At 37.5% G+C, this 26,846-nt stretch overlaps 1 protein-coding gene and 1 long non-coding RNA gene across 2 annotated transcripts in view; one reads left to right on the forward strand and one right to left on the reverse strand.

The window, feature by feature from the left end:
* Positions 1 to 222: 222 nt before the first annotated feature.
* On the reverse strand, positions 223 to 26,657 carry CFAP418 (cilia and flagella associated protein 418). The gene is made up of 6 exons (XM_074200325.1): positions 26,413 to 26,657; positions 20,855 to 20,945; positions 19,167 to 19,231; positions 18,601 to 18,666; positions 7,061 to 7,156; positions 223 to 1,041 (listed from the first exon to the last, which is right to left on the reverse strand). The coding sequence occupies exons 1-6, from the start codon at positions 26,649 to 26,651 to the stop codon at positions 882 to 884; spliced, it is 717 nt and encodes a 238-aa protein (XP_074056426.1). The 5' UTR covers positions 26,652 to 26,657; the 3' UTR covers positions 223 to 881.
* LOC141497594 (uncharacterized) overlaps positions 26,526 to 26,846 on the forward strand; it is a 48,826-nt gene continuing 48,505 nt past the window's right edge. The window contains exon 1 of the long non-coding RNA XR_012471370.1: positions 26,526 to 26,639. This is a non-coding gene — a long non-coding RNA (uncharacterized LOC141497594). The remainder of the gene's footprint in view (positions 26,640 to 26,846) is intronic.

Genomic DNA, 26,846 nt, shown 5'->3' on the forward strand with positions numbered 1-26,846 from the left:
ATCAACTAAAAAAACAATCCATTGGCAAATTCAAAATGACCTGAGGTATGGTGTAGGTTAAATGCTAAAAATTACCTCTAAAATGAAAACAATAGCATCCATATACCAGCATTGCATTTATGTATTATGTGCATATGTTTCTGATGAATATTTAAGGTTTTTGGTTCCCCCAAAATTCTCACACTAAAACAAGCATGTACAATAAAATGACTCATCAAAAGATGTTTTTTGAATATTTATTAAAGATGTGAAAGTGTCCAGGAAGAGCACAGTTATGCCCCACATGGATAAATCTATTTGAGAATTCTTAAAATCACCTCCAAAGATGAAAGGGCATCAGATGGGTAAGGATCATAGTCAATCTGTGGTTTCTGCTGCATCTTAAGGTCTTGGAAACACCATGGAGGACAGCTATGGAAGATGCTGATATACATATTTTAGAGTGAGGGACTTTTTTTGTGTTCTTTGGTCAGCATTTCTTTAATTTCTATATATGCAAACAATATCTACATTATATGCCATTTCTTCATAATATGGTGAAACGCAAAAAATTGTTTAAATGTAATTGGGGAAAAATACATATGTGTGTGTACATGAAAGTCTTTAGGAGGGCAAACTTCACGGTTCTCAAGAAATGGAGAATAGTTTAACTTGTGACCTTGCTTATTATAGGCAATACTCATACATAAGTAAGGAGAAAATAACGATTCTGAAATGTTAAAACCTGATTATCTTTCCTAGCCCATTGGACGTTGGAAATTTGTAAAATTTACTCAGTCAAATAATTCCACTGTCTTTTGCTAAGATGCACACAAAATCATTCCAGAGTCTGCTCCCATAAAAGCTGGCCTTTGCATAACTGGTGGGAAGGTGAGAAAACTTCACTCATTATGTTTACCACAAACCCATCGAAGCTGCTGATCAGTCCGAAGGTCAGTGAGTTCTTCCACATCTCTCCAGCTACACTGACAAGCATAGGCCCGGGTTCCTTTCTGCTTTGTCATCTTTGCTTTCAACTTGTTGAAATCAGGCATATTGTTCCTATAGTAAAACAGGCAGCTTTTAACACATGATGGGGGTTTCTATATTGGTAATAACTAATGAGCATTTTAAAAAAGAAATTTTGACACTTGTAATTTCCCAGTTTTAAAGGTGACTTTAGGAAAAAACAATAAAAGAAAAAGAAAAAAGAAAAATTGCCCAAATGAAACCCTCATTCCACTTTCTCCAACAAAAGCAGATACATTTGCCCTTCTGCTTCTTGCTCTATGTCTTCAATGTCTTTGCTCTATGCCTCAAATGTGAGGCAAATTCTCTTTGTTAGTTCAAGGTTTTGGATACGTTGACACAATGGAAAGATGAATAATTGATTTCATTATCATTGGAGTCACAAGTTACAAAAGAGGGTGCCAATGTGCCAAAAACACACACACACACCATATACACACAATATGTACACAATCTACACACACACACACCATATACACACAATATGTACACAATCTACACACACACACACATACACACACACACACACACACACACACACAGTCAGCATTTGTGATTTCAGCACTATGGGCAACTTTTGGTAGAAATCCCTTCTACTAGTGTTTAAGCCACAACTCCTATAATCTGAATCTCAGAAAGCTATCTGGGTCATTAGGTAACATTAAATGGATCAGAGGGGAGGCTGTATGTAATATAGGCCTTCCTGACTCCAACACTGGCCTTCAATCCATTCTGCTACAATGATTTTTATTTAACAATGTAACCACATATTTAGAATGATTTTAATTAGGGCAAAACAACATGAGAGTAGCTACTTTAAGGCAATTATCACATGACCAACAGCATGAGTTCATGAACTATGGTTTTCATAATAAATTGGATATAGAATATTTAAATATACTATGGCAGAGAAAATTAAGTTCCTCGTGATGATATAATAGGAAAAGTAAAATGGATCAAAGCTAAAAGGACATAGAGCATCACACATACATTTGCTGCTTACCTTGTAGTGCCCTCTGGTGGCCAAGTAATTAACAAATATATTCTTGTATGGCAAATGGCATTAGATCAGATAGAAAAAAAAGTTGTTTGAAATAAAGTCAATGTCCTCTGGTCAATTTACTTTATATATGGGAATCAATATTTTTATGAGCATGTTAATATGGATTTGAAATAGTGAAGAGCTAAGAAATAGAAAGAATGAATACAAAGGCCATCAAATCAAAAAATTCTATAAAGAAAATTTGCTAGTCTTCAATAAAAAGATCACCTAAATATTCTTCCCAAGGAAGCATATTCTTTAGTTGGGCCTTTTTGAAGGGGTGGGTGAGTTGGAAGATCTAGATCTGTGATTTCACTGGTCCAGAACTGTCACTAGCTGTAACTCCACCTGGGACAATGAGAGGGTAAGCAAGGTTACTTGCAGCCTTACAGGACTCTCAACCCTGGAGCTCCTGATCCTGGAGAGGAAGCTCTGGTACTAGGACAGACTCCTAAGCCTCTCATTTCCTTGCTTGTCTGTGTGGACAAGCACATAACTGAAAAACAAGCTGAGTGTCATTTACATGTCCCGTTCCTTCATAGCTTTTCTTCATGAGACAAAAACTAACCTCACAGTGTCTCAATGCAGCTGAAAATGAAGTTACAAAGCATTCTGATGACGTAAATGCTACTATGCCTGGCAACAATTCTGTACACTAATCATGCCAATTCTCTACTTGGCTTGTGCACAGATGTCTAAATGAATATCTATGACAACTCAATAGTCCAGGAATGGTATCTATTTCTCTTTAAGCCCCTCCCCTCAAGCATCCAGCACAATGAAGGGCTCACTGGTATTTCAGCTATAATAAATCCTCTATCTCTCGGCATTCTATTAGTCAGAACACCATGTGGACCAGCCTTTCCACATGTCTGACTGTACAACACCTGATGTTCATTATGACTCTTTAAGGGCCTAATGTATCATTTTTTTTAATTTTTAATTTAATTTTTTTTAGGTTTTTGCAAGGCAAATGGAGTTAAGTGGCTTGCCTAAGGCCACACTGCTAGGTAATTATTAAGTGTCTAAGGCTGGATTTGAACCCAGGTTCTCCTGACTCCAGGGCTGGTGCTTTATCCACTACGCCACCTAGCCACCCCTGGCCTAATGTATCATCAAAAAAGATTAAATAACATTTACTTTAGTCTTGGTGGTAAGTATATTTTATTGAATTTTAGCTTTATAAAAATAATTTATAATTACTGAATGATAATATATTGCTTCTTATATCAGTACTTCAGTGGGATAGCCACTCCCTCTGCTGGTAGAGGTCATGTTCTCTCCATAACTTAGTAGATGGTCTTTATAATGACTTTTTTTTAATAAAAAGGACTAGTTGCCAACTTGCTGGGGATAAGCCTCTCTGAGATGCAACTTGTGGATGGATGTGTAGTCTCTTTAGCTAGCTCTTAACCAACAAAGTTTTCAGGAACTTAGGTTTATATCTAAGTTAAGTAGAGGTACAATTTATAATTAATTATAGCTCACATATACATGGTATTTAATATGTTATAAAATACTTTCACACATAAATATAAAATCTCATTATGTAGTAAATATTAATCAGAAGGTGCTAGATGAAAGAGTTTGGAACAGTAAGAAAAGTCAAAATGAACATAAAGCTTAACAAAAACCTACCTCTGGGTTGTGGGGTGAGCTTATGTAAACTACAGAGTCATAGGACTTTGGGAGAGCTGGAAGGGACCTCAGCATCAGCCTCAACCGAAATCATGAACCCTATCTCTTTTGTCTCCAGAAAGTGGTCATCCAGTCTCTTCTAAAGCTTTTCTGTGATGGGGTTCTTCCTCCTCACACAAAGGCAGCTCATTCTACTTTTTTCCTTAGACTGAGCTGAAATCAGTTTTCCTATAAAACCAATCCATGCTTCTTAGTTCTGTCCTTTCTCCAAATGGCAATTCTTCAAATATCTAAATACTCCCTCTCACTCCTGTTTGAAAATTAAGCCATTCGGCTGTTTTTTAGAACTACAATCCTCATTCAGGTCCTTCCTAAATCTTCACTTCTTCTATTAAACATTCCCAGTTTCTTCAATGGATCTATCTGTGTATGACATGGATTCAGGTTTCTTACCATCTTGATCACCTCACTTGTTCATATCCAGAACTAAACCAAATCTTTCACATGTCTCTGACCAGGGTAGAGACCTCCTCTGGCTCAGAACACCATATTCTACTAATGGAGCAATGGTGCCATATCACATAGCTGACTAAGAATAAGACTGGGTTACCTTCTGTAACTTGTGTGACTGATTAAGGTCAAGAACTTCAGATTTACCCTTATTAAATCTTTTTTTTTGGTCCACCATTTTAGCCTTTCAAAATATTTTAGAATTCCAGTTCTGTCTTTCAGTGTATTAACTATCCCTCCTAACTTCACCCCATTCACAGATTTGCTAAGTACATCCTCTATGTCTTCATTCAAGTCATTGATAAAAATGTTGAACAGAACAGAACTAAGAATAGAACAATGGGGCATTTCACTAGAAACCTCTTTGAAGCTGACATGAATCTATTAATTAAAACTTTCTGGGTCAAGTCAACCATCTAACACATTATCTAGTTCACATCAGCTTCACTATGTCTATAAGAAATGCTTATTTTTCTATGACTTATTTTTAATGAACTTTTACTGACTCTTAAGATATCTATTCCTTTACCAGGTATTCAGAAATAATCCATCCCAGGGCGGCTAGGTGGCACAATGGATAGAGCACTGGCCCTGGAGTCAGGAGTACCTGAGTTCAAATCTGGTCTCAGACACTTAATAATTACCTAGCTGTGTGGTCTTGGGCAAGCCAGTTAACCCCATTGCCTAGCAAAAAAATATAAAAAAAATAATCCATCCCTCTAATCTATTCTGGAATTTTATTAAAGATCATCAGCCTGTGGTCTGAAGTGTCTACTCCCACACACTCCTGTTCAAAAAGCAATTTCCTGTTCCTCCATTTTTCTCTTTCCAAGATCCAAGATTGTTTTCTACTGTAAGGAAAACAAAAACAAAATAGTAATTGAGTTCTTTCTTCTCTGTCATTAATACCTACCTATGCTAAAAGCAGGGAGGTTCTATTCCTCTTATTTTTTAAAAAGTAATTTTTGCTATTTTGAATATTTATCACAGTCTAGCTCAAATTGGGCTTTATCTTTCCTGAGACTATCTGTACTTGTATTCATATTGAATTATTTCAGTTTGCTTCCATCTCTCTCATAAATATTTTTAAAATATGAATTTATTATTAAGATTCCCCTTGGGGCGGCTAGGTGGCGCAGTGGATAGAGCACCAGCCCTGGAGTCAGGAGTACCTGAGTTCAGACACTTAATAATGACCTAGCTGTGTGGCCTTGGGCAAGCCACTTAACCCCAATGCCTTGCAAAAAGTAAAAAAAAAGAATTTAAAGATCCCCCCTTTAAGCCAGCCCTTTCTTCATTGAAATTAGCAGTGATCAAGATTTTCTCCTGGAAACTTTCCATCCCTCTTTGAGTTATTTTATATTCTCAGATCATGGAACCCCCTTCCTATCTCTGAACTCTTTGAAATCCACTTCCCCCAAGCCCAGAATTCATATTAGCCTAAGCCCAGTCTTTTTCCCCTTATCTCTCACATACATTATGATAGCACAGTCACTGCCTCCCTAAGGTTCTTGTTATTTCTAGTTCAGCAACCAGTTCTTCCTTAATGGTCAGAATCAGATCAAGAGTAGAAATAAACCTTGTTGCATCCTCCACCTTCTGAAAGATGAAATTGTTAGCAATATGTGAAGAATTTATCATCTATTTGCTTTTAGCTGCTAGAGAATTCCAGCAAGTGTTTACTCTGACAGTTAAACATCCTCCCCTCATTCCCTGCTTACCTTCACCATAATTACAATTATATTTATTGAACCTCCAATGCCAGCTCTGTGATCTGTTTCATGACTGTCATCTAATTGCTCCATCTGGTTTGGTTTATTGTACATTTATTTCCACCACCAATTTGCTCTGTTTCTCCCTCTTTTGATCCTCAACCAAATGCTCTATCAGGTCTCCTTTCCCCCTTAATTCTGGGAACTTCCATACTTCTGAATACAGTATTACTAAATTACTTTCCTTCTACTTAATGTTCCTCCTGAATTTCACAAATATATCCTTCCACTGCTCTATTAGAGTCAAGAATTGTATCTCAGCAAGTTTCAGTGATACTATAGGAGAGAAACTTTCTGGAGGTTTAGGTGAGGAAGATCCAGAGTTAGTAGTGACAGTGAGTCTTGGACGAGAGAATATCTTCCTTCTTTATTCCCATGACAATGGTGCAGGATCGCACAAATGTATGAAGCTGGCCTTCTAGTTGGAATGTACAGAATTGAGCATTACTGTCTAGCAACACAAGTGCTTGTCTTTTTTTTTTTTGAAGGTTTTTCTAAGTGAGTCTACTATTGTGCACATTGCCTGGCCTGCAGTAGGTCCTTAATGTTTACAAATTGATTGATTAAAAGCCAAAAAAACCAATGGCTACAACTTAGCAATTTATTATTAGAATAAAACATCACTGCATAAACTTTAGCTTTATGTTAGTTCAAAGAATCATATTAAAACTAAGGGAAAAGAAGCCAAATAGTGGGAAGTTTTTAATCCCCTACAGTTCTGGAGGTTTATTAAACATCATAGATAGTTGGTGAGAATTCAATGAGTTCTTGTTATAAAATTATTTTTAGAGACATATGCCTTATAGATAAGACCTCCTTATTGTCAAGTTCACTTGCATGAGGACACTAAGACAATGTTTTATATAGTACAAACTCCTCTATAGTAAACTGTTACAGCAAGATTCCCATGGAGACAAAAAGGTACTTTAATAATAATGATGATGATAATAATAATTATCTTATGTCTAGATAGACAATACATGTAATTTATTCATTTTATTACTGAAAATAGATTGTAAAGCAGAACAAGAAATATCAAATTGACAAACTTTTCAAAGAAATTATTAATTTGAGACTTTTTGAAGCATACCTGAAAAATAGATAATCACAGGATTTATCCCACATGTAGTCATCAAAGCTTAATACACGGAAATCACAGGCTGTACAACGCAACTGGTTACAAGTTCTAGTCAAAGAGATCACAAAGCCATTAAAATGTTAGAGTTGGTAGAATGTGATGCATAACTGGACTATAATTATATGAGGACACTTATTTAGTAGAAATAAGAGATGATAATTTAATTGAATAATTTTAATGTTTTCTTAAATTTCACTTAATTTCACTTAAATTATTTAATTTGATCCTTAAATTAATTTTGTAAAGTAGATACTATCACATATTATTATCTCCACTTTTCAGATGAGTAAAATAAGATTAAGTGATGTGCCCAGAGTCTTAAGTATTGTAAGCTGCCTTTGAACACACATCTTTTCAGACTCTAAGTCTTATTCTAATATCCTATCCTATGTTAACTCTGTTAATACTATTAATAATATTATTCCTGGTACCTTTCTAATTTGTTCCCTAAATTTTCTGTAGAACTAAATGTCAGGGAATTTCAGAATTGGGAAAAAACCCCACCCCCAAATCAGTGGACATTTAATCTAATCCATACTTAAAATAATTCCCTGTGGGATATATGCAGCAAATGTTCATGTGTCTTTGGAAATGGTGGATAAAGGGATCCTCAGGTGGACAACCAATATGTTTTCTAGAAAGATACTTTCTAGTAAAGTAGCTCTAGCTGTTGTTAGGAAACATTTCCTTACATCAAATGTAAATTTGCCTTTTTTTCAACTCCCACTCATTGTCTCTAGTTCTGCGATTTGGGGCTAAAGACATTAAGACAAATTCATTTTCTGACATCCTTACAAATACTTGAAGCCAGCCATTAATAACTTGCCTTCTCTTTGCTTTTCTTAAAGCAAACTGGGCCTTTCACTACCCTCATTTCTCTTCTTTGGATTGGATAGTCACTAATTTTTCAGTCCTTCCTAAAATGTGAATTGAAAATGACAATAGAGGGTGGGTAGGTGGCTCAGTGGATAGAGCACCGGCCCTGGAGTCAGGAGTACCTGAGTTCAAATCCGGCCTCAGACATTTCATAATTACCTAGCTGTGTGGCCTTGGGCAAGCTACTTAACCCCATTGCCTTGCAAAAAAGCTAAAAAAGAAAAAGAAAATGACAATAGAGAATATAACAGGAAGAGAATATAGTCAGACTATCACTTTCTTTTTTTTCTTGAATTTAAATTTTTTTTGAATTTAACAATTTTTCTCCTAATCTCACTTCCTCCCCCCAACCCCCCACAGAAAGCAGTCCTATAGTCTACATTGTTTCCATGCTATACATTGATAAAAATTGAATGTGTGGAGAGAGAAATCATATCCATTTTTAAATTTTTTTTTATTTTTTTAAGGCAATGGGGTTAAGTGGCTTGCCCAAGGCCACACAGTTAGGTATTATTATTTGTCTGAGGCTGGATTTGAACTCAGGTACTCCTGACTCCAAGGTCAGTGCTCTATCCACTGTGCCACCTAGCTGCCCTGAGAAATCATATCCTTAAGGAAAAAATGAAATATAAGAGATAGCAAAATTATATAATAAGATAACTTTTAAAAAAAAATTTAAAGGTATTAGTCTGGTCTTTGTTTAAACTCCACAGTTCTCTCTTTGGATACAGATGGTATTCTCTACCACAGATAGTCTACGACCATCACTTTCTTATTCTTTGAAGCTATGCTTTAAAGAACAAGTCACAGAGCATCTAGGTGATGCGGTGGATAGAGCAATGGCCCTGGAATCAGGAGTACCTGAGTTCAAATCCAACCCCAGACAATAATTACCTAGCTGTGTGACCTTGGGCAAATCACTTAACCCCATTGCCTTAAATAAAATTAGAAAAAAGAACAAGTCAGGCTGGATGTTTTTGACAGGATTTCTAGGCTAGTAGTTAAGGAGAATCCTAGATTTTTACAGAGTATCTGACCCAGTCTTTCTTATTTTCCTTACAAACATGATGGAGAGATAAAAGCTGAATGTTAGAGTAGTTGGGTAGACTTGGAATTGATGGAATGTCTTGATCTACCAAGTAGTTAATAATTCTAAACTGGTTGGCCAGTCAACTAATAAGCATTTTGTGGCTTACTCTTTACTAGGTACTGTGCTAAAAGCTAGGCCTGTTCTTGCTATCAAAGGAAATTGCATTCTGGGGGTGGGTAGTGGGTGGAGACAAACATGAAAATTATATTACAAGATTCACACAGGATAGACAGAAGGTCATCTTGGAGGGAAAGGCATTAGTAGTTGGGCGGGGGAGGAAAGCCTGCTACGAAAGGTGAGCTTTGTGCTGAGTATTGAAAAAGTCCAGGAAGAAGAGGTACAGGAACATTCAACAGCAAGGCAGGGGTATGGACCAACAAGTGGGCTGGTGGGGCTGGATCCCAGAATGGATGAAGGAGAGCAAAGTGAGAAAGGAAGGATAGGGTCACTTTAATGTCAAAGGAGGACTTTGAATTTGATCCTGGAGGTAACAGTGAGCCAGTAGGTTTTTTTTTTTTTAAGTGGGAGCTAAATAGAAATCTGTGCTTGGTTCTTTAATATTTTTATCAATGATTCAGCTAAGGGTATCAATGACATGCTTATAAAATGTATAGATAAACAAGGTTAGGAGGACTAGGTAATACAACATATACCCAAAATAGTTCTTGCATTGTGGTACAGTGGTCCAAAATTAGTAAGATGAAATTTAATAGGATCAAATGTGAAGTCTGACATTTGAATTACATGATGGGGAGTTTATTATCTTTTTTATGTCTAGGAGATTTTACTGGACTTTAATGTCTATTCCCATAATCAGCGTGAAATGGTTGGCAAAAGACCCAAATCAGGGCTGTTAAAAGAGAGAAGTGTGACTGGAGAAGGGAGATTGTGGTGGCAAGGAGACTGAGACCAGACTGTTATAATGGCCAGATGAAAAGGGCTGCCTATCTTGAGTGTCTGACAGGCAAAATTTGTGAAATGGATTAGAAATATAGTGAATTTTGTTGATTCTCAGCATTTATAAATTAATGCTCTTTCATTTTCCCAATCTGGGACTAAAATCTAGTTTCAAGAATTTACTGCTCAAATATCTTCTTTAAAAAAATGAAAAGAAACACAAAAAGATGAAAAATGAAATCATAACCTTGACCTATGTGTGTGGTTCCTCATGGGAGAACATGGAATGTTTATAAAGGATCTTGATTGCTGAATTTCACCTCAAGGTACCTTCAAATTAAACTGTATTCAAGACCTTAAATTTTTTCTTAAAAAAATTTCCTTTTCCTGTGGAAATTCTCATATTTACTCTAAAAACCAGCTATTTCTAGCTCTGGTTTTGCAACATCTCAAGGGGATATCAAGAAATTCTCAAAACAAAATTAGTGTTAATTGAGAAAAAGAAATACTCTATTAACCACATAGTACTTTTAGGGGTATATACTCCGTGGCAAAAGTCAATCAAATTATAGTTTATTTTAAATAGAGAGTTTGGATTCCCTGCTGCGAACATTTAAATGTTTTCTGAGAAAAATGTGATTTATCCAATCATTTTAAATTATAGAAAGAAATCTTAGTACTCCCATTTCTTTTTTAAATATTTAAAATATTTAGAAAAATTTAAAATCATATGCTTATACTTGAAAAACTCACAGGTGCTTAAAATTTCAAATCTTTAAACTTTTTATAGTCTGAAAATTTATATATAGTACTTTATAGCTAAAAATATTCACTTAGGCATAGCAAAAACTTTTAAATTTACATGCTGTTCATGTACAATTCTTTATCTCTTATCAGACTGTTAGCAATTTACCAAGATGTATTCATGCATAAAAAAATTCAACACAATTATATTAGTGCAAAGTTAAATTAAAATTCTGAATACAAGTCAAGAAATGCAAAATTATAGTTCCCAAAGCTACCGTAACTTGTCTTCTTTCACATATGTAGTTTATTACATGGCTGCACAGAGTGTTAACTTTAATGCCTTAATACATATGTGCAATTTGGCTGAATTATAGCTGTTGTGGGAACCATAACTCTGAATTTCCTGACATTCTGTATGTGTAAAATCTCAACCATAATGTTGAATACAGCTTTTGAATTTAATTTAAAATATAGTTTATTCAAATCTATTCACACTACCACATTTTCCTACAAACACTATCCTCAGAGAAAAATAAAACCAAATTGCAGTTAAGAAATCATTCTGGTGCTGTGATTTCTATGATTCACTCTATTAGATCATAATTAATACCAGTCCATGGAATAATCCAGCGTTGCAAGTAGTTTTAAAAAATCATTAACCTCACTGAAATTCCCCTTGGCTTAAAGTCTCTACATTAATTTCATACACACTAACACCATCTCTTCTCCTTTTAACCTTCTCCTACTGCTCACTGTATCAACTAGCTAAAAATAGTTTACATGGTATACTATGTGAGTTTGTGTTTCATATCCTGAAAAGATGGAAAATTCATGAGAATATAATTTTGCAAGAACCATCTTATTTAACTTTTGTATTTTTCCATAGCATCTAGCAGAATTCTTTGAAAGCAGGTGCTTAACAAATTTGTCGAAAATATTATGGAGACATGACTAACACATAAGAAGAACAGATCTACTGAAGACAAGGAAGCAAAAACTAATAGAGTGAATGGAAATATATACCTGTAAATGTAAAGAAGATGCCAGTGACTGGAGTAAACTGATGTGAGGTGAGTGTTTCAGGAAGAAGGAGGATGATTATATCCCAGCAAGGAGGTTAATTTACTATTCAGAACTAACTACATGTTTCTAACTACTCATAAGTTAAAAAAAAGAACAAAGCATTGGGGATAGCAAATATTTTCCAGGAGAATCCAAATCAGATGAGAAGATGGGATAACCCGATAGTGGTCACCTCCTGATAAATTTAGTGTTAATGTATCTTATTTGATTCTGCTCTAAGATTATCCTTATTGCTAAGAGTGGGCAGGACTGGGACAAATAAATGTTGGCTTTTTACTCTTATTTCTAAACCCATTAAGATGACTTGATAAAAGGAAAAAGTTGGGATCTGATGAGTCAGCACATAACCCTCTTTTCAAAAAATAAGGTTTTATTGATATCTTTTGTTTCTTACACATCATAGTTATCAGTCAACATTTATTTAAATACTCTGCTAAGTGCTGGTGGGGAGGGATACAAAAATAGGCAAAAGACAGTCCCTGCCCTCATCTAACTGGGGAGACAATATGCAAAAAAATAAGAAATATAAAGAAGTGTTATCCTAAGTAGCTCTCCCTTCTCCTCTTTCTAGAGAGCCATCTCATATTATAAATAGTACTTTTTGTTTTGTTTTGTTTTTAGGTTATTTGCAAGGCAATGGGGTTAAGTGGCTTGCCCAAGGTCACACAGCTAGATAAATATTAAGTGTCTGAGGCCAGATTTGAAATCAGGTACTTCTGACTACAGGGCCGGTGCTCTATCCACTGTGCCACCTAGCTGCCCCTAAACAGTACTTTTTGGTGGAGGAAAAATAATTAGTAAAACTGATCAATATGTTGAGTCAAAAATACATGCAATATGTAACACCTGTGGACCTTTTACTTCCATGAAGGGATGTGTTGGGGTTGATCTCTCATATCTCTTCAATTGAGTCCTGCCTGTTTAATATACTTTTGTTACAGTTACCATTTTTTTTTGTCTCTCTCTCTCTCTCTCTCTCTCTCTCTCTCTCTCTCTCTCTCTCTCTTTTGGTGAGGCAATGGGGTTAAATGGCTTGCCCAAGGTCAAACAGCTACTAAGTATCAAGTGTCTGAGGCACATCTGAACTCAGATCCTCCGGACTCCAGGGTTGGTAATCTATGTTACATTTACTTTTGCCTTTTTTTGGTGTATTATTGTTTTCCATTTATATTGTTTAGTTTCTGTGTATGTTATTTTCTTGGCTCTGCTTATTCTAAATCAGATCATATAGATCTTTCCAAGCTTCAATGTATTCATTATACACATAATTTCTTACAGTATAGTAATAATCTATCACATTCCTGTACCATAAATTGCCTGGCTGATGGGCATCTCATTTGTTTCCAATTTTTAGCTGTCACAAAAGGTGCTACTATAAATATTTTGGTGTATACAAGGTCTTTCTTCTTTTAGATGGCTGCCTTCAGTTATCAGCCCAAGGAATTGGGAGTTCCTGATTCATTTGCATAATTCTAAATTGCATTCCAAAATGGTTGAACCATTATCTCTTCCTTTCCTAACCTCTCCTTGAGAAGGCAAGCAATTTGATTTTAAATTATCATGCAAAACATATTTCTATATTAGTCATTTTGCAAAAGAAAAACACAGACCAAAAGCAATCAAGAAAAATAAAGTAAAAAAGTATTCTTTGATCTGCATTCAGCCTCCATCATTTCTTTCTCTGGAAGTGGGTAACATTTTTCATTATAAGTCCTTTAAAACTGTTTTGAATTCAGCTTTTGCTGAAAACAGCTAAGTCTTTCATAGTTGATCACAGTATAATACTACTGTTGCTGTGTACAGTATCCTCCTGTTCTGTTCAGTTCATCATTAAATTTTTAAGCTCTGATTTCTCGAGAAATTTATTCAGTTCTATATTTTGCTTTTTATTTGTTACTTATCCAAAATAGAGAAATATTGAGCATCCTGCCACTATTACATTAGTTTCTGTGGTTTCTTGTAGCTCAAAGGTTTCCCTTATGAATTTGGAGGTTAAGGCATTTGGAGCATATTGGTTTATTGTCTATGATTCTTCTCAGCATAACTTGATTTCCATGTTTATCTTTTTTATTTTTTGAATATTTGTATTTGTTTCGTCAGATAGCCATGCTTGATTTATATGCCTGCTGTTTTGGATTCATTTGTTGCACAGTCAATGATTTTTTCCATCCTTAGCTTTATTTTGTGTACAACTTTATTTTCTAAAAGTATTTCCTGCAAGCAACAGATTGTAGGGTTTTGTTTTCTTATCTTTTTTTTTAAATGAACAGTCTAATACATTCACATTTAAAATTATGAGTTAGGTTTCTATTTTCTTCCATCTATGTCCAATGTTGATTTTCTCCTCAAGTTGTGATTTTCTTCCTCTTCTGTAAACATAACATTATGTTCTATTATTTTATCTTAATATTTTTAAAGTGGTCTTGCTACTGATGCAGGGGAAAATGAAGAGAATTGTGAATGTAACAAAGGATTTGGGTGGAGTTGTAAATTGAGGATTGTAACAGAAAGAATTGTAATCTTGGGTGAAGACCCTCCCCATTCTTTATTTTTGAATTTATTTTTATTAAAGATATTATTTGAGTTTTACAATTTTTTCCCCCCCATTTTACTTCCTTCCCCCCACCCCCCATGGAAAGCAATCTGTCAGTCTTTACTTTGCTTCCATGTTGTACCTTGATCCAAATTGGGTGTGATGAGAGAGAAATCATATCCTTAAAGAAGAGACAAGAAGTCTAAGAGGTAACAAGATCAGATATCTATTTTTTTCTAAATTAAAGGGAATAGTTCTTGAATTTTGTTCAAACTCCACAGCTCCTTATCTGGATACAGATGGTATTCTCCTTTGGAGTCAGCCCAAAATTGTTCCCGATTGTTGCACTGATGGAATGAGCAAGTCCTTCAAGGTTGAACATCACCCCCATGTTGCTGTTAGGGTGTACAGTGTTTTTCTCGTTCTGCTCATCTCACTGAGCATCAGTTCATGCAAATCCCTCCAGGCTTCCCTGAAATCCCATCCCTCCTGGTTTCTAATAGAACAATAGTGTTCCATGACATACATATACCACAGTTTGCTAAGCCATTCCCCATTTGAAGGACATTTACCCAATTTCCAATTCTTTGCCACCACAAACAGGGCTGCTAGAAATATTTTTGCACAAGTGATGTTTTCACCCCTTTTCATCATCTCTTCAGGATATAGACCCAGTAGTGGTATTGCTGGGTCAAAGGGTATGCACATTTTTGTTGCCCTTTGGGCATAGTTCCAAATAGCTCTCCAGAAGGGTTGGATGAGTTCACAGCTCCACCAACAGTGTAATAGTGTCCCAGATTTTACACAACCTTTCCAACAATGATCATCATCCTTTCTGGTCATATTGGCCAATCTGAGAGGTGTGAGGTGGTACCTCAGAGAAGCTTTAATTTGCATTTCTCTAATAATTAATGATTTAGAGCATTTTTTCATATGACTCTGGATTGCTTTGATCTCCTCATCTGTAAATTGCCTTTGCATATCCTTTGACCATTTATCCATTGGGGAATGGCTTTTTGTTTTAAAAAATATGACTCAGTTCTCTGTATATTTTAGAAATGAGTCCTTTGTCAGAATCATTAGTTGTAAAGATTGTTTCCCAATTTACTACATTTCTTTTGATCTTGGTTACAGTGGTTTTATCTGTGCAAAAGCTTTTTAATTTAATGTAATTGAGATCATTCAATTGGTTTTTGGTGATGTTCTCCAAACCCTCCCCATTATTAATGCAAAATTTGTATCCCGATCTCCTTCAGCTTTACCCTCTACCTAATTCTGGTCTAGTAAGAGAAAGGGAGTTCATCTTTTGTCCTCTGGATGAGAAGCAAAACATAAAAATCTGAGTTGGATTCCAGTTCAGGGCCGTCAGTCTTCTCTAACCATGGCCCAGCCAATGATGCTTGGTTGTTCTTTTCTCTCTCTCTCTCTCTCCCCCCCCCCCCCAATAAATTTTTGTTTTATTTCCACTCATACTTTCCTAAGTCTGAATAATGATTCCTCACAGGCAGAACCAAACCCAAGTAGCCACTGGCTACAAATCTTGCACAACAAAACAAAACAACAACCCCTAGTGACTCATCTGTAGGAGGGTATCACCAGGTTCTGTCTATAATGCCCTAGGATACATCTTTTCAGTGTTCCCCTCTACAGGAATTCCACCTTTACCCTTGTCTTCTTGCGAACATTTAAAATGAAGTTTTCACTATTTTGTCTGCTGACACCTGTTGTGGCTACTACTCTTGGCTGCTGCATTTACTCACTCATCCTGCATTTGTTTTCCAGAATGTTTCAGAACTAAATAGTCTCTTCAGTTTTTTTCCCTTTCCCCTAAAAATATTCCAAACATCTCTTTAGTATTGAATGTTCATCTTTTTTTTTTTTTTCCATTTTTGTTTCAGATCAGATGTGCAGGATAGGTCACTCTGGACTGTATCCACAGCTCTACTAGTCTTTGGAATACATTATTCTGTTTTCTGATGAAACACAATAGATGAGCTATCTGAATTTCCTTTCTGTTGTATCTCAAGGTATTTCTCTTGATCACTTTGCAGAATTTGCTTCTGAATTGAATTGTTAAATGTAATCACTATATATCTTGGGAGTTTACAGTCTTGACTATTTTTCCAGAGATCTGAGACTTCTTTCAATTGTCATTTCATTTTCTATATCTGGTTGAGGATAGTTCTCTTTTATGGACTTATGCAGTATTAGGGCAAGCTTTTTTTTTTTTTTTTTTTTTGCTGTGTTGTTCTTGGATTCTATCTTTTAAGATCAGTATGCTTCTCTTCTTCCAGACTATCTTTCACTTCTATTTGCATTCCCAATCTGTTGTCCTCTTTTTTGTTTATCTGATGAAACTTGCCAGAGCATATTCCAATTTTTCTATAGTACCCATCAGTTTTGCTAAGTAGGTCAAAAATTTTGCTCTCCTATTTCCCATTTTCTCTTTTGAACCATTCACAAATAGTGAACTGTGATTTTATGTTCTCACATTTTACAGGATCCTCAGTCTCAACAAGTGCTGGATCTTTTCCTTTTGTTTTGCTTTATTTGTAGCTACCATACTACATCTAGAGGTCATATTGTCTTCTGTTGTTTTCTTATTGATTTGTCTGCTTACGTTCAAAGTCTTTGGGTTTTTTTTTTCCTGAAATCTTTGATAGTCTCAATTCCACCCCCCCCCCCCTTCCTTCTATTTACTCTCTGACTGTTCCCTCTGATAATGTTTTCCTTTGGGACTGGATCTCAAGGTGTCTTGGTTTCCTCCCCACTTTGGGCATAGTTCATCACCGTGGAGTTCTGCAACAGGTGATTTCTGGGTAGTAAAAACTGGCCCTAACTGGATGCAGTACTTCTTCCCTCAGGCTTAGTCAAAGGCTGCAAAGCACTCTCAGCCCCCCAATGATAGCCTGTCCTAACATCCTGTTTCCCTCCCTCTGTTCCTTAGTTCTTTGGTCTGGCTTAGAGGATGTCATGTTAGTTCTATGGGGTTGTCTTTGTAGTGCTAACTGGGCTAGGGTCCTGGTGGACTGCCTGCCTGCTGGGCTGTCTGTTTGAAACTGCACTAGCAAATATCCACAGCCTGAAAACCAGGATTTCCATGGCACTGGAAAGAGGGTGTCAGGACTAGGGTCTGGGGATAGGCGTTGCTGCAAACCCCTGGCCATGTGGCCAGGGTACTGGGTCCTAGGCAAATACTGCCTTGTTGTTGAGTTTGGAGTCAGTGAGCATCAATTCATGAGGGTTTTTTTTTTTAACATTCTTATGGATTCTGGGTGTTCTAGACCACAAAAATAGCTGATGTTGCTTCATCTTTGGTGCATAATTTCTATTTTAGAGAGGTTTGAGAGGTCCTGGGGATTACAGACAATATTTAGTTCTCCATTTTATTGCTAAAATGATCTGGAAGTTCACAGTATGCTCTTATTAGGCAAAACTAAGGTTTTGGCAATGAGTAGAATAGAAATATTATTGGCTCAGGGGTCAAAAACCCTGGATTCAAATCCTGCCTCTGACACTTATTAATTATGTAATTTTGGGAAAGTTATTTAATTGTCCTGGATTTCAATTTTTTTTATTAACAAAATTGGAGGAATCTGTATCTAGGATCCTGTGATTGGGATGAAAAGACTTGTAATTTTGTGACTCTGAAACCAAATTTAGAATGAATTTGTAGTTTGTTGGGGATTTTTTGGGGATTGTGAAACAATAATGATCAAATAATAGAAAATTCAGGGAAAGTATATTAATTCACGAATTTTAAAATCAGGATGTGAGGTGAGGCTTTTAGTATTTGTGAATTAACAGCTCAAAGAAAGCAGGAAATCTTTCAAACACAGAAAGACTAAAAACTTAATCTTTGTAAAACTCAGGCAACACATTCAATCTGTATCTAAGAAAAAACAATATTCCTAATGAATAATCATCTAAAGGAGAAATATTAGTTATAAGGAGAAATGACAGAATTTAGGTAAACTAGCTAAGGCAAAGAAATCATGCTGAAAGATTTAACCCACTCTGGGATTCTAGTCTTTTTACCCTTTAACAAATAGACAAAAATAGTATATCAAAGTTCCAAGTCCCTAACAGGAGTACTAAAAATTTCTGTAAAGAATATTTAGATTAGGCACAGAAAATATACTAGGCATTATAAAATAAAATTATTTTTCACATTTTGCAATGATGCTAAACACTAAAAATTTTGAAAGCAGTATATTACTTTTGGAATGAATGATTATAAAATGCCATTTATTTCAAGTATCCTACCTCTTGGAAATATTTGTTCCTATACCACATGGAGCAGCGCTTCCTCCAATGTATACTGGACTGCATCTAAATGTGATTAAATATGAATTATAATTAAAAGGCTATGTTTTGGTCATCAAAATGTTCTATTTCATAAGCTTATTGTTTCAGGAAAGGAGATATTTATTTGTGATCATGAATTTGCTTTATTGGATGTAACCTGTACATTCTGGAACACTCAAGGAGTTAAAAGGAGTCACAAAAGAATAGTTTGCCAAATAATATGAGGGGAAAAAAGCAAACCCCGGAGAATATAACAGAACATTAATTCTGTGCAACCGTTCACACCCTTTTCATGTGGCAGATTATTTACAATAGCAATAATCTACAATATAGAAACTCCCTTTACATCATGGGGTCACAAACCATCAGCCTTTTATAAGATATTGCTCTTGGTCCTTTTCTCCTGAAAAGTAATGCTTTGCTATTTAATGTCAGTGTGGTCTAATGGTAAGGAAAAAAAACACTAGACCACATTCCTAGCTTTAGCTTACCAATGTGTTTAATTCACTAAAATCTCAACTCACCTTTTGCCAAGAACTTGAATGGAAGCTCCAACAGATGTGTGATTTGAAGATTTAGATTTTAATTTCTGTTAAGTACAAAACAGTTAAAGGAAGGACAACTTTAGAGAAATATAACAGTAAAACTCAGACGCTGCTTTATCTTATAAGAAAAAAGATTATTTTTTTTTAAAATAGCTTCAACAAAAATTTGAATGTAATCATTTTAAAGTTTCTGGAATGGAAAAAAAAAACAACCAAATCCTTGAAAGAGGCAGCAAAAATAGAGAAAGCAGAACTCCCTGAGGAATTTGTAAATCACTTTGCTGACTTTCAGACTAGGGAAACGATAGACTGCTATTATTAATATGAGAAGATTTAGAGTCACTTTCTAACTCTTCTGTTAATAATTCAGTTCAATGATTTAATACGAAGAACCTGATGTTTAAAACATCAAAAAATCAGACTCATTTGTAAGGTATGTGAGTAGTACTTATCTGAACCAAAAATAAACTAACCAAGTCCTGGATTATTTCAGAAATATTAATGTTAATCAAATGAAATGGTCTAAGCCAATAGAAATTTCAGCAAAAATGTATAGATACTAAGTTTTGGCTATACAGTGGTTACATAACATCCTCATCATTAACTAGCATTTATTAAGTGTTAACTATGCATGTGATACTATATAACATATACCAACCAGGAAGCAGACTCTGCCAAAAAGAGATGAAAGGAAAGAGAACTGGCAGGATTAGTTCTGCAGGGACGGGTCTTTATTTTGCTTAGTGTGTGATCAAACTAAACGAAGACAAAAATATCTCTTTGCTTTTTCTTTCTTTTTCCAGAAGTAAACTCCCTATTTTAAAAAAAAATTTCTCCCTAGTACAAATGTCTGCCATTTTTTTTGTCGGGGAACACACTTTATGTGAATGGGTGGTAGGGTCACCACTTCTAAGATCACACTTTCTCCAACATCTGGGTGTATACTTATGTCGATGGCTGTGTAGCTCTGAGAAGAAGAAGAAAGAGGAAAAACTAAGTATTTATAAAGCACCATTTTGAACCAAGTATTGTGCTTAAATACTTTACAAAAATTATCTCATTTGAGCTGATACATAAATGTATCATCAAGCACTTGTGAATTATATCTACTCAGGAATATTTGTGGTCCCTAAGTTCATCTCTCTTCTTACTAGCTCTGTCCCTTTTGCTTCCCCTAATCACATTCTGTAGCCACAAGTCTTCTAGATTGTTGTCAAGATTGAGGTACTAAGGACACACACACACACACACACACACACACACACACACACACACACACACACACGAGAAGCCAGGAAGTTTAGACTGATTTGGACAGGTAATATTATGAGAATTCTTTAAGGTAAAGCTGGAGAACCACTTGGAGAGCTGGGATATTTAAGAGATCATGAATTAATTTACAATTTAATGCAGGGTTTAGTTGTCATATAAACCAAACTCCTCATTTTTCATAAGATAAAAGCTGAGGGTGAGAGAGATGAATTAGCTGGTTCCAGGTATCACAGGTAATATGTAACAAAGCCTGAATCAATCATTTGATTCTAAAGTCTGTACTCTTTATTCAATGGAATGTGTATAGTTAATTGTATCTTCAAATTTTCTGAATGCTCTAAATATATCTTGACCCACAAAAGGAAAAATCACTATGTTCACGGGACTCTACTTACAGCAGACTTTTTGTCAAAACAGGGCTCTTCGAAGATTTCGTTAATTAGACCATCAAGATCATCATCACCTTTCAATGATACTTTAGATGATCTGGAAAAAAAAAAGCTTCAGAGTATAGAAACCAACCACTCTCTGAAGAGAAAAGTGTTATTTAAACAACTCAGCAATCTGAAGTGATAAAGAGAAACAGGACATTAAAGAACAGGTTTTCTAATTGTTCTTTGTTATGAACATTAACACTGTATCTTGGAATAAAGAGAAAATATTATATACTGAACACTATCACTGTTTTGACATTTATAGTAGAACATTTAAAGTTATAATGTATAGGTAGGTTAAAAAATCCCCTATGTTTCTCTGCTAAAATATATTAGTAATTTGGGGTATATTCAATACTAAAATGAAAAAACATCTAAAGTATTTTACAAATCTGTGTTGTATACATACTAATTTTTAAAATTATCACTAGTAAAAGTCAATATAAGAAGTAGGGTTACCTCAACCAATCCTTTTTTAAAAAAATCAGGGTTTCATCATTAGAAAAAAATTATTAGTTATGATCAGTAAAAATGATTTAAGATTTACAAAGCACTTTACAAATTTTTCTCATTTTAGTCTTACAACAACCCTATACTTACACTTACCCTGGGAAGTTAAGTGCTATTATTATCCACATTGTGTAGATGAGTATACTAAGGCATAGAGAGGTCAAGTCACTTGCCCAGGGTTCATCTGCCTACTAAGTGTCTGAGACTGGATTTGAACTCTGGTCTTCTTGACTCCAGGTCCAATGTATCACCTAATTGACTCCACCTTACTGGGTTGTTGTGTGGCTAAAATAAGATATATACACATACACATACATATACACACATATACATATACATACATATATACATACAGATACACCACCTTGTATTTTAGTGATTATTATAGTCAAAGGTTAAAAAATATATAATTACTGGATAAGGATAAAAACTGACTGAGGCAGAAATCAACTGTATTAATTTCCAGTGAAGGATTGAGGTGTATAGATAACCTGAACATTATGAAATACACTATCCTTATGCAAAAGATCTTTGTCTGGTTATAGCACCAATTCCTATGGTTTTAGTTCTACCTCTTTTCATTTTGTCAGATGCAAGTCATTAAGTTCACTTCTTCTGTAACTGAACCAGCTCTCCTTTCCTCCCCACCAAAAAAAAAAAAAAATTAAATGGCTATGTAGAGAACTGGATGGTAGACCATTTCTGGTTTTCAAAAACTATTTGCTACTGACCCTCTTTAAAGAATGTACCTCACCACAGCTATCTCACCACTTTTAAAGGACACAAAGTTACCTTTTCAATATAGACTAATTTCATTGGTTGCATTTTTTATTAAAAACAAAACAACTACTTGCACATTTACATTTTTCTGGATGTCCTCATTTGTTCATGTATCATGGTAACAATTGCCTTTAGCCAAGGCAATTAAAAAAGACAATCTAGAGATTCTTAATTATCCAGGTTTCTGAAAAAATGCTTTCTAGAGAATATGAAGTCAATTGCAAACTTAAAATTTCCAAATGATGTTCTGTGTGTTTAAAATTTGAAAGTGTGCAAATCTAATATCTAGCAAAATGCACATAGTACAGAATAATAAAAAATGCTTATTGTTTGGAATGAATGATAGAGCTCAAATTAAAGAGTTGATTTACTATACTATGCTTGGTAAGCAATTTTGTTTGGGCAGCTAGGAGATAAAGTGGATAAAGCCAGTGGGCTTGGAGTCCAAAAGACCTGAGTTCAAGTTTGTCTTCAGGTCCTTACTAGTTCTGTGACCCTGGGAAAGTCACTAAAACACCCTCTGCCTCAGCTTTCTCATCTGTAAAATGGGAATAATAGAGCTCCTACCTCCAATGATTGTTGTGAAGACGAAATGGATATTTGTAAAGCATTATACAAACATTAAAGAGCTACAAAAATTCCAGTAATTATTAAATAAATATTAAAATGAGTACTTGACTTAAGTGGAACTACCAGAGATCCCAGAGTTCTAGATTTAAAACTGGAAGGAGGGGTGGCTAGGTGGCGCAGTGGATAAAGCATCGGCCCTGGAGTCAGGAGTAGGTTCAAATCTGGCCTCAGACACTTAATAATTACCTAGCTGTGTGGCCTTGGGAGAGCCACTTAACCCTATTTGCCTTGCAAAAAACCTAAAAAAAACCACACACACACACACAAACCTGGAAGGAACTTGGAGATTGTACAGTACAAACTCCTTATTTTATAGATGAGGAAAATAGGCCTGCAGAGGTAAAATGACTTGCCTAAGGTGATAAGAGATACCCAACAGAGCAAGAATTGAACTCAGGTACTTTAATGTCATGAAGTTGGATACCTATAAATGGTACTGACTGAAAAGATTATTTCCAAGGCTCAAATTGATTGTTTAAATAAAATTCTAGTTTGGATCTGGGTCAGAGAACTCGGTAAGATCTGAGTGGAGTTAATTAATAAACATTTATTTAGCGTCTACTAAAAAAGGGCAGCTAAGTGGCACAGATGAAAGAATGTCAGGCCTAGACCTAGGAAGATTCTTCCTGAGTTCAAATCCAGCCTTAGATAGTTACTAGCTGTGATCCTGGGCAAGTGCAAGTCACTGAAGCCTGTTGGCCTCTGTTTCTTCAGCAGTAAAACGAGCTGGAGAAAGAAATGGCAAAACCACTCCAGTATCTTTGCCAAGAAAACCCTAAGTGGGGTCACAAAGAATCAGACACCAGTACTAGGCCTAGCTAAGTGCTGGGATACAAGAGGAAAAGATAGTCCCTGCCTTTAGGAGCTGATCATCTAATGTGGGGAAACAAAAAGGACATGCCTACAAACAAGCTATGCAAACAGGAAATACTTAAAAGAATCACAGAATCTAAGATTTGGAAAGGATTTTGGATTGTTTTACCTTTATTGTTTCCTATTTCACATATGATGAAATTAAGATTCAGAGAAGTCACTTAACTTGCTTGATCATCATATAAGTTGTTACAGGGCTGGCATGGGATCCCTGTCCTCTCAGGACCAATACTCTGCTTATACAGATACATGCTAGAGTTAACGGATCCCTCATTAGAATGTGAGGGCCTCCTAGCCAGGGATCATGCCTTTGAATCTTTAGCTCTCAGCACAGGGTCTGGCTCACAGTTGATGACTGAAATGCCTTTAAAGGAGATTTCTTTTTCCTTGGGTGGTTTTAAACTTGGCTTTGAAGGCAAAAACAAAACTGGAATTGCAAAAGACCAGAGTTCAAATCCGGTCACAAAAACACTTTATGGATATTCTTTTTTTTTTCTTACGTTTTTTTTTTGCAAGGCAATGGGGTCAAGTGGCTTGCCCAAGGCCACACAGCTAGGTAATTATTAAGTGTCTGAGGCTGGATTTGAACTCAGGTCCTCCTGACTCCAGGGCCCATGCTCTATCCACCGCGCCACCTAGCCACCCCAAATATTCTTGAAATTCTCACATATTTCCTTATAATAATCTGAAGGGTGAGGTAGGGTAGGTGCTACAACTACAGATAGATGAGGAAACTGAGATTGACATAGGTTAAGTGACTTTGCCTACTGACTTCCCTGGCTTCCTTTAAGTCTCATCTAAAATCTCATCTTTTACAGGAAGTCTTTTCCTTTCTATCTTAATTCTAGTGCCTTCTCTGTTAATTATTTCCCATTTATCCAGTGCATAGCTTGCTTTGCATTTTTTTTTTTGCCTACTGTCTCATCTATTGGACAGTAGCTCTTTGAGGGTGGGGGTTGTCTTTTAGTTCCTAAGGTTTATTGGCAGTATCACGAATATGGTAGGTATTAGTATATGTTTATTGATTGATCACCTAGGGCTGAGGGAAGATATAAGCTTCTTAGGAGCCAAGACTATCTTTAACCTTTGAATGCTGAGTCTATCTTCATACAGTGTCTGGGACATAAGCAGCCTCTTACTAAAGGTGAGGTGATCTAGCCACTGCAAACTTGTGGCCAATTTGGGCAAATCCCTTAACCTTTTAAAGCCTGTTTCCAAATCTGTAAAACAAGCAGTGCTGGAAAAGATGATATCCAAGGTCTCCTTCTAGTTCTGGGATTGTACTTGGGAGGAGACTCGTTCTCACTGGAGACAGATACATTTTGGGATCAAGAACAAATAGGCCACAGCCTGCAACATTTTTGGAACAGAACTTTTTCTAAAAGTAAAAGGAAGGGGTGGCTAGGTGGCGCGGTGGATGGAGCAGTGGCCTTGGAGTCAGGAGGACCTGAGTTCAAATCCGGCTTCAGACACTTAATAATTACCTAGCTGTGGGGCCTTGGGCAAGCCACTTGACCCCATTGCCTTGAAAAATCTAAAAAGAAAAGTAAAAGGAAGAAAAAGGTGGTGTGTTCTGCTTTTTGGGTGTAAGCACTTCTTACAGCCGGGCACTGTGCACTCCCTTCATGAAGAGGTGCCACCAACACACACTTCTGAATTGAGTAGTCGGGGCCATCAGCAACCCCGACTGCGGGGAAACCGCTTCCACTGTCCTGAGTTGAGCAGTCAGCCCCCTCCCCTCCCCCACCCCACCAGAGCAGCGCACGCACACACATACACACACATACACACATACACACATATACACACACACTTTCCTGAGTTGAGCAGTCAGCCCCCTCCCCTCCCCCACCACAGCAGCGCACGCACACACATACACACACATACACACATACACACATATACACACACATACACACACACTGTCCTGAGTTGAGCAGTCAGCCCCCTCCCCTCCCCCACCCCACCAGAGCAGCGCACACGCACACACATACACACATATACAGACACATACACACATATACACACATACACACACACTTTCCTGAGTTGAGCAGTCAGCCCCCTCCCCTCCCCCACCCCACCAGAGCTGCGCACGCACACACACATACACACACATACACACATATACACACACATACACACACACTTTCCTGAGTTAAGCAGTCAGCCCCCTCCCCTCCCCCACCACAGCAGCGCACACACACATACACACATATATACACATATGCACACATATAGGCACACATATACATATACACACATATACACCCATAAACACACACACACTTTCCTGAGTTAAGCAGTCAGCCCCTCCCCCACCCCACCACAGCAGCGCACACGCACACACATACACACATATATACACATATGCACACATATAGGCACACATATACAAATACACACATATACACCCATAAACACACACACTTTCCTGAGTTAAGCAGTCAGCCCCCTCCCCTCCCCCACCACAGCAGCGCACGCGCGCGCGCGCACACACACACAGACACACGCACGCACGCGCGCGCGCCCGCGCACTTCCGAGTTAAGCAGCCAGCCCCCGCCCCGCCCCGCCCCCACCCCGGCCCCGGGCGCTTCCGGAAGGGCGGGGGGCGGGCCGGCCCCCGGCTCCGCCCCCGGGGCGGGGCCTGCGGGAGCTTCCCGCGCTCGGGCAGGGGCAGGGGCGGCCCGGGGCCCCCTCGGCGCCGCAGCGCCCCCGTTCCTACCCCCGGAGGTCGCCGTCCTGGCCGTGAGCGCCGCCCTCCTCCTCCTCCTCCTCCTCCTCCTCCTCCTCCTCCTCCTCCTCCTCCTCCTCCTCCTCCTCCTCGTCACGGCCGCGGCGCCGCGCCTCCCCGCGGGCGCCGCTCCTGGCCGGCGGGCGCGCCCGGGGCCCCGGACTCGAGGCTTCGGGGCCGCAGAACTTGGACTCCACCTCGTCCAGCAGCCGGTCCAGGTCCTCCGCCATCTTGGCCGGGCCCTCCCCCGCCCCCCAGCGCCGCCCCCCCCCCGGCCCCCGCCCGCGGGGCGCCCCGCTCTTTGCAGAGCCCGCGCTGGTTGCCCGGGGCGACGCGCGGCCTGCCGAAGCTCCCCCCGCGGCGCGGCGCGGCGCCCCCTGCCGGCCGCTCGGCCGCCGCCTCCCCCGGGGCTCCCCGCCGGGGCG

This window comes from Macrotis lagotis, chromosome X, assembly GCF_037893015.1.
Source record: "Macrotis lagotis isolate mMagLag1 chromosome X, bilby.v1.9.chrom.fasta, whole genome shotgun sequence".
NCBI lineage: Eukaryota > Metazoa > Chordata > Mammalia > Peramelemorphia > Peramelidae > Macrotis > Macrotis lagotis.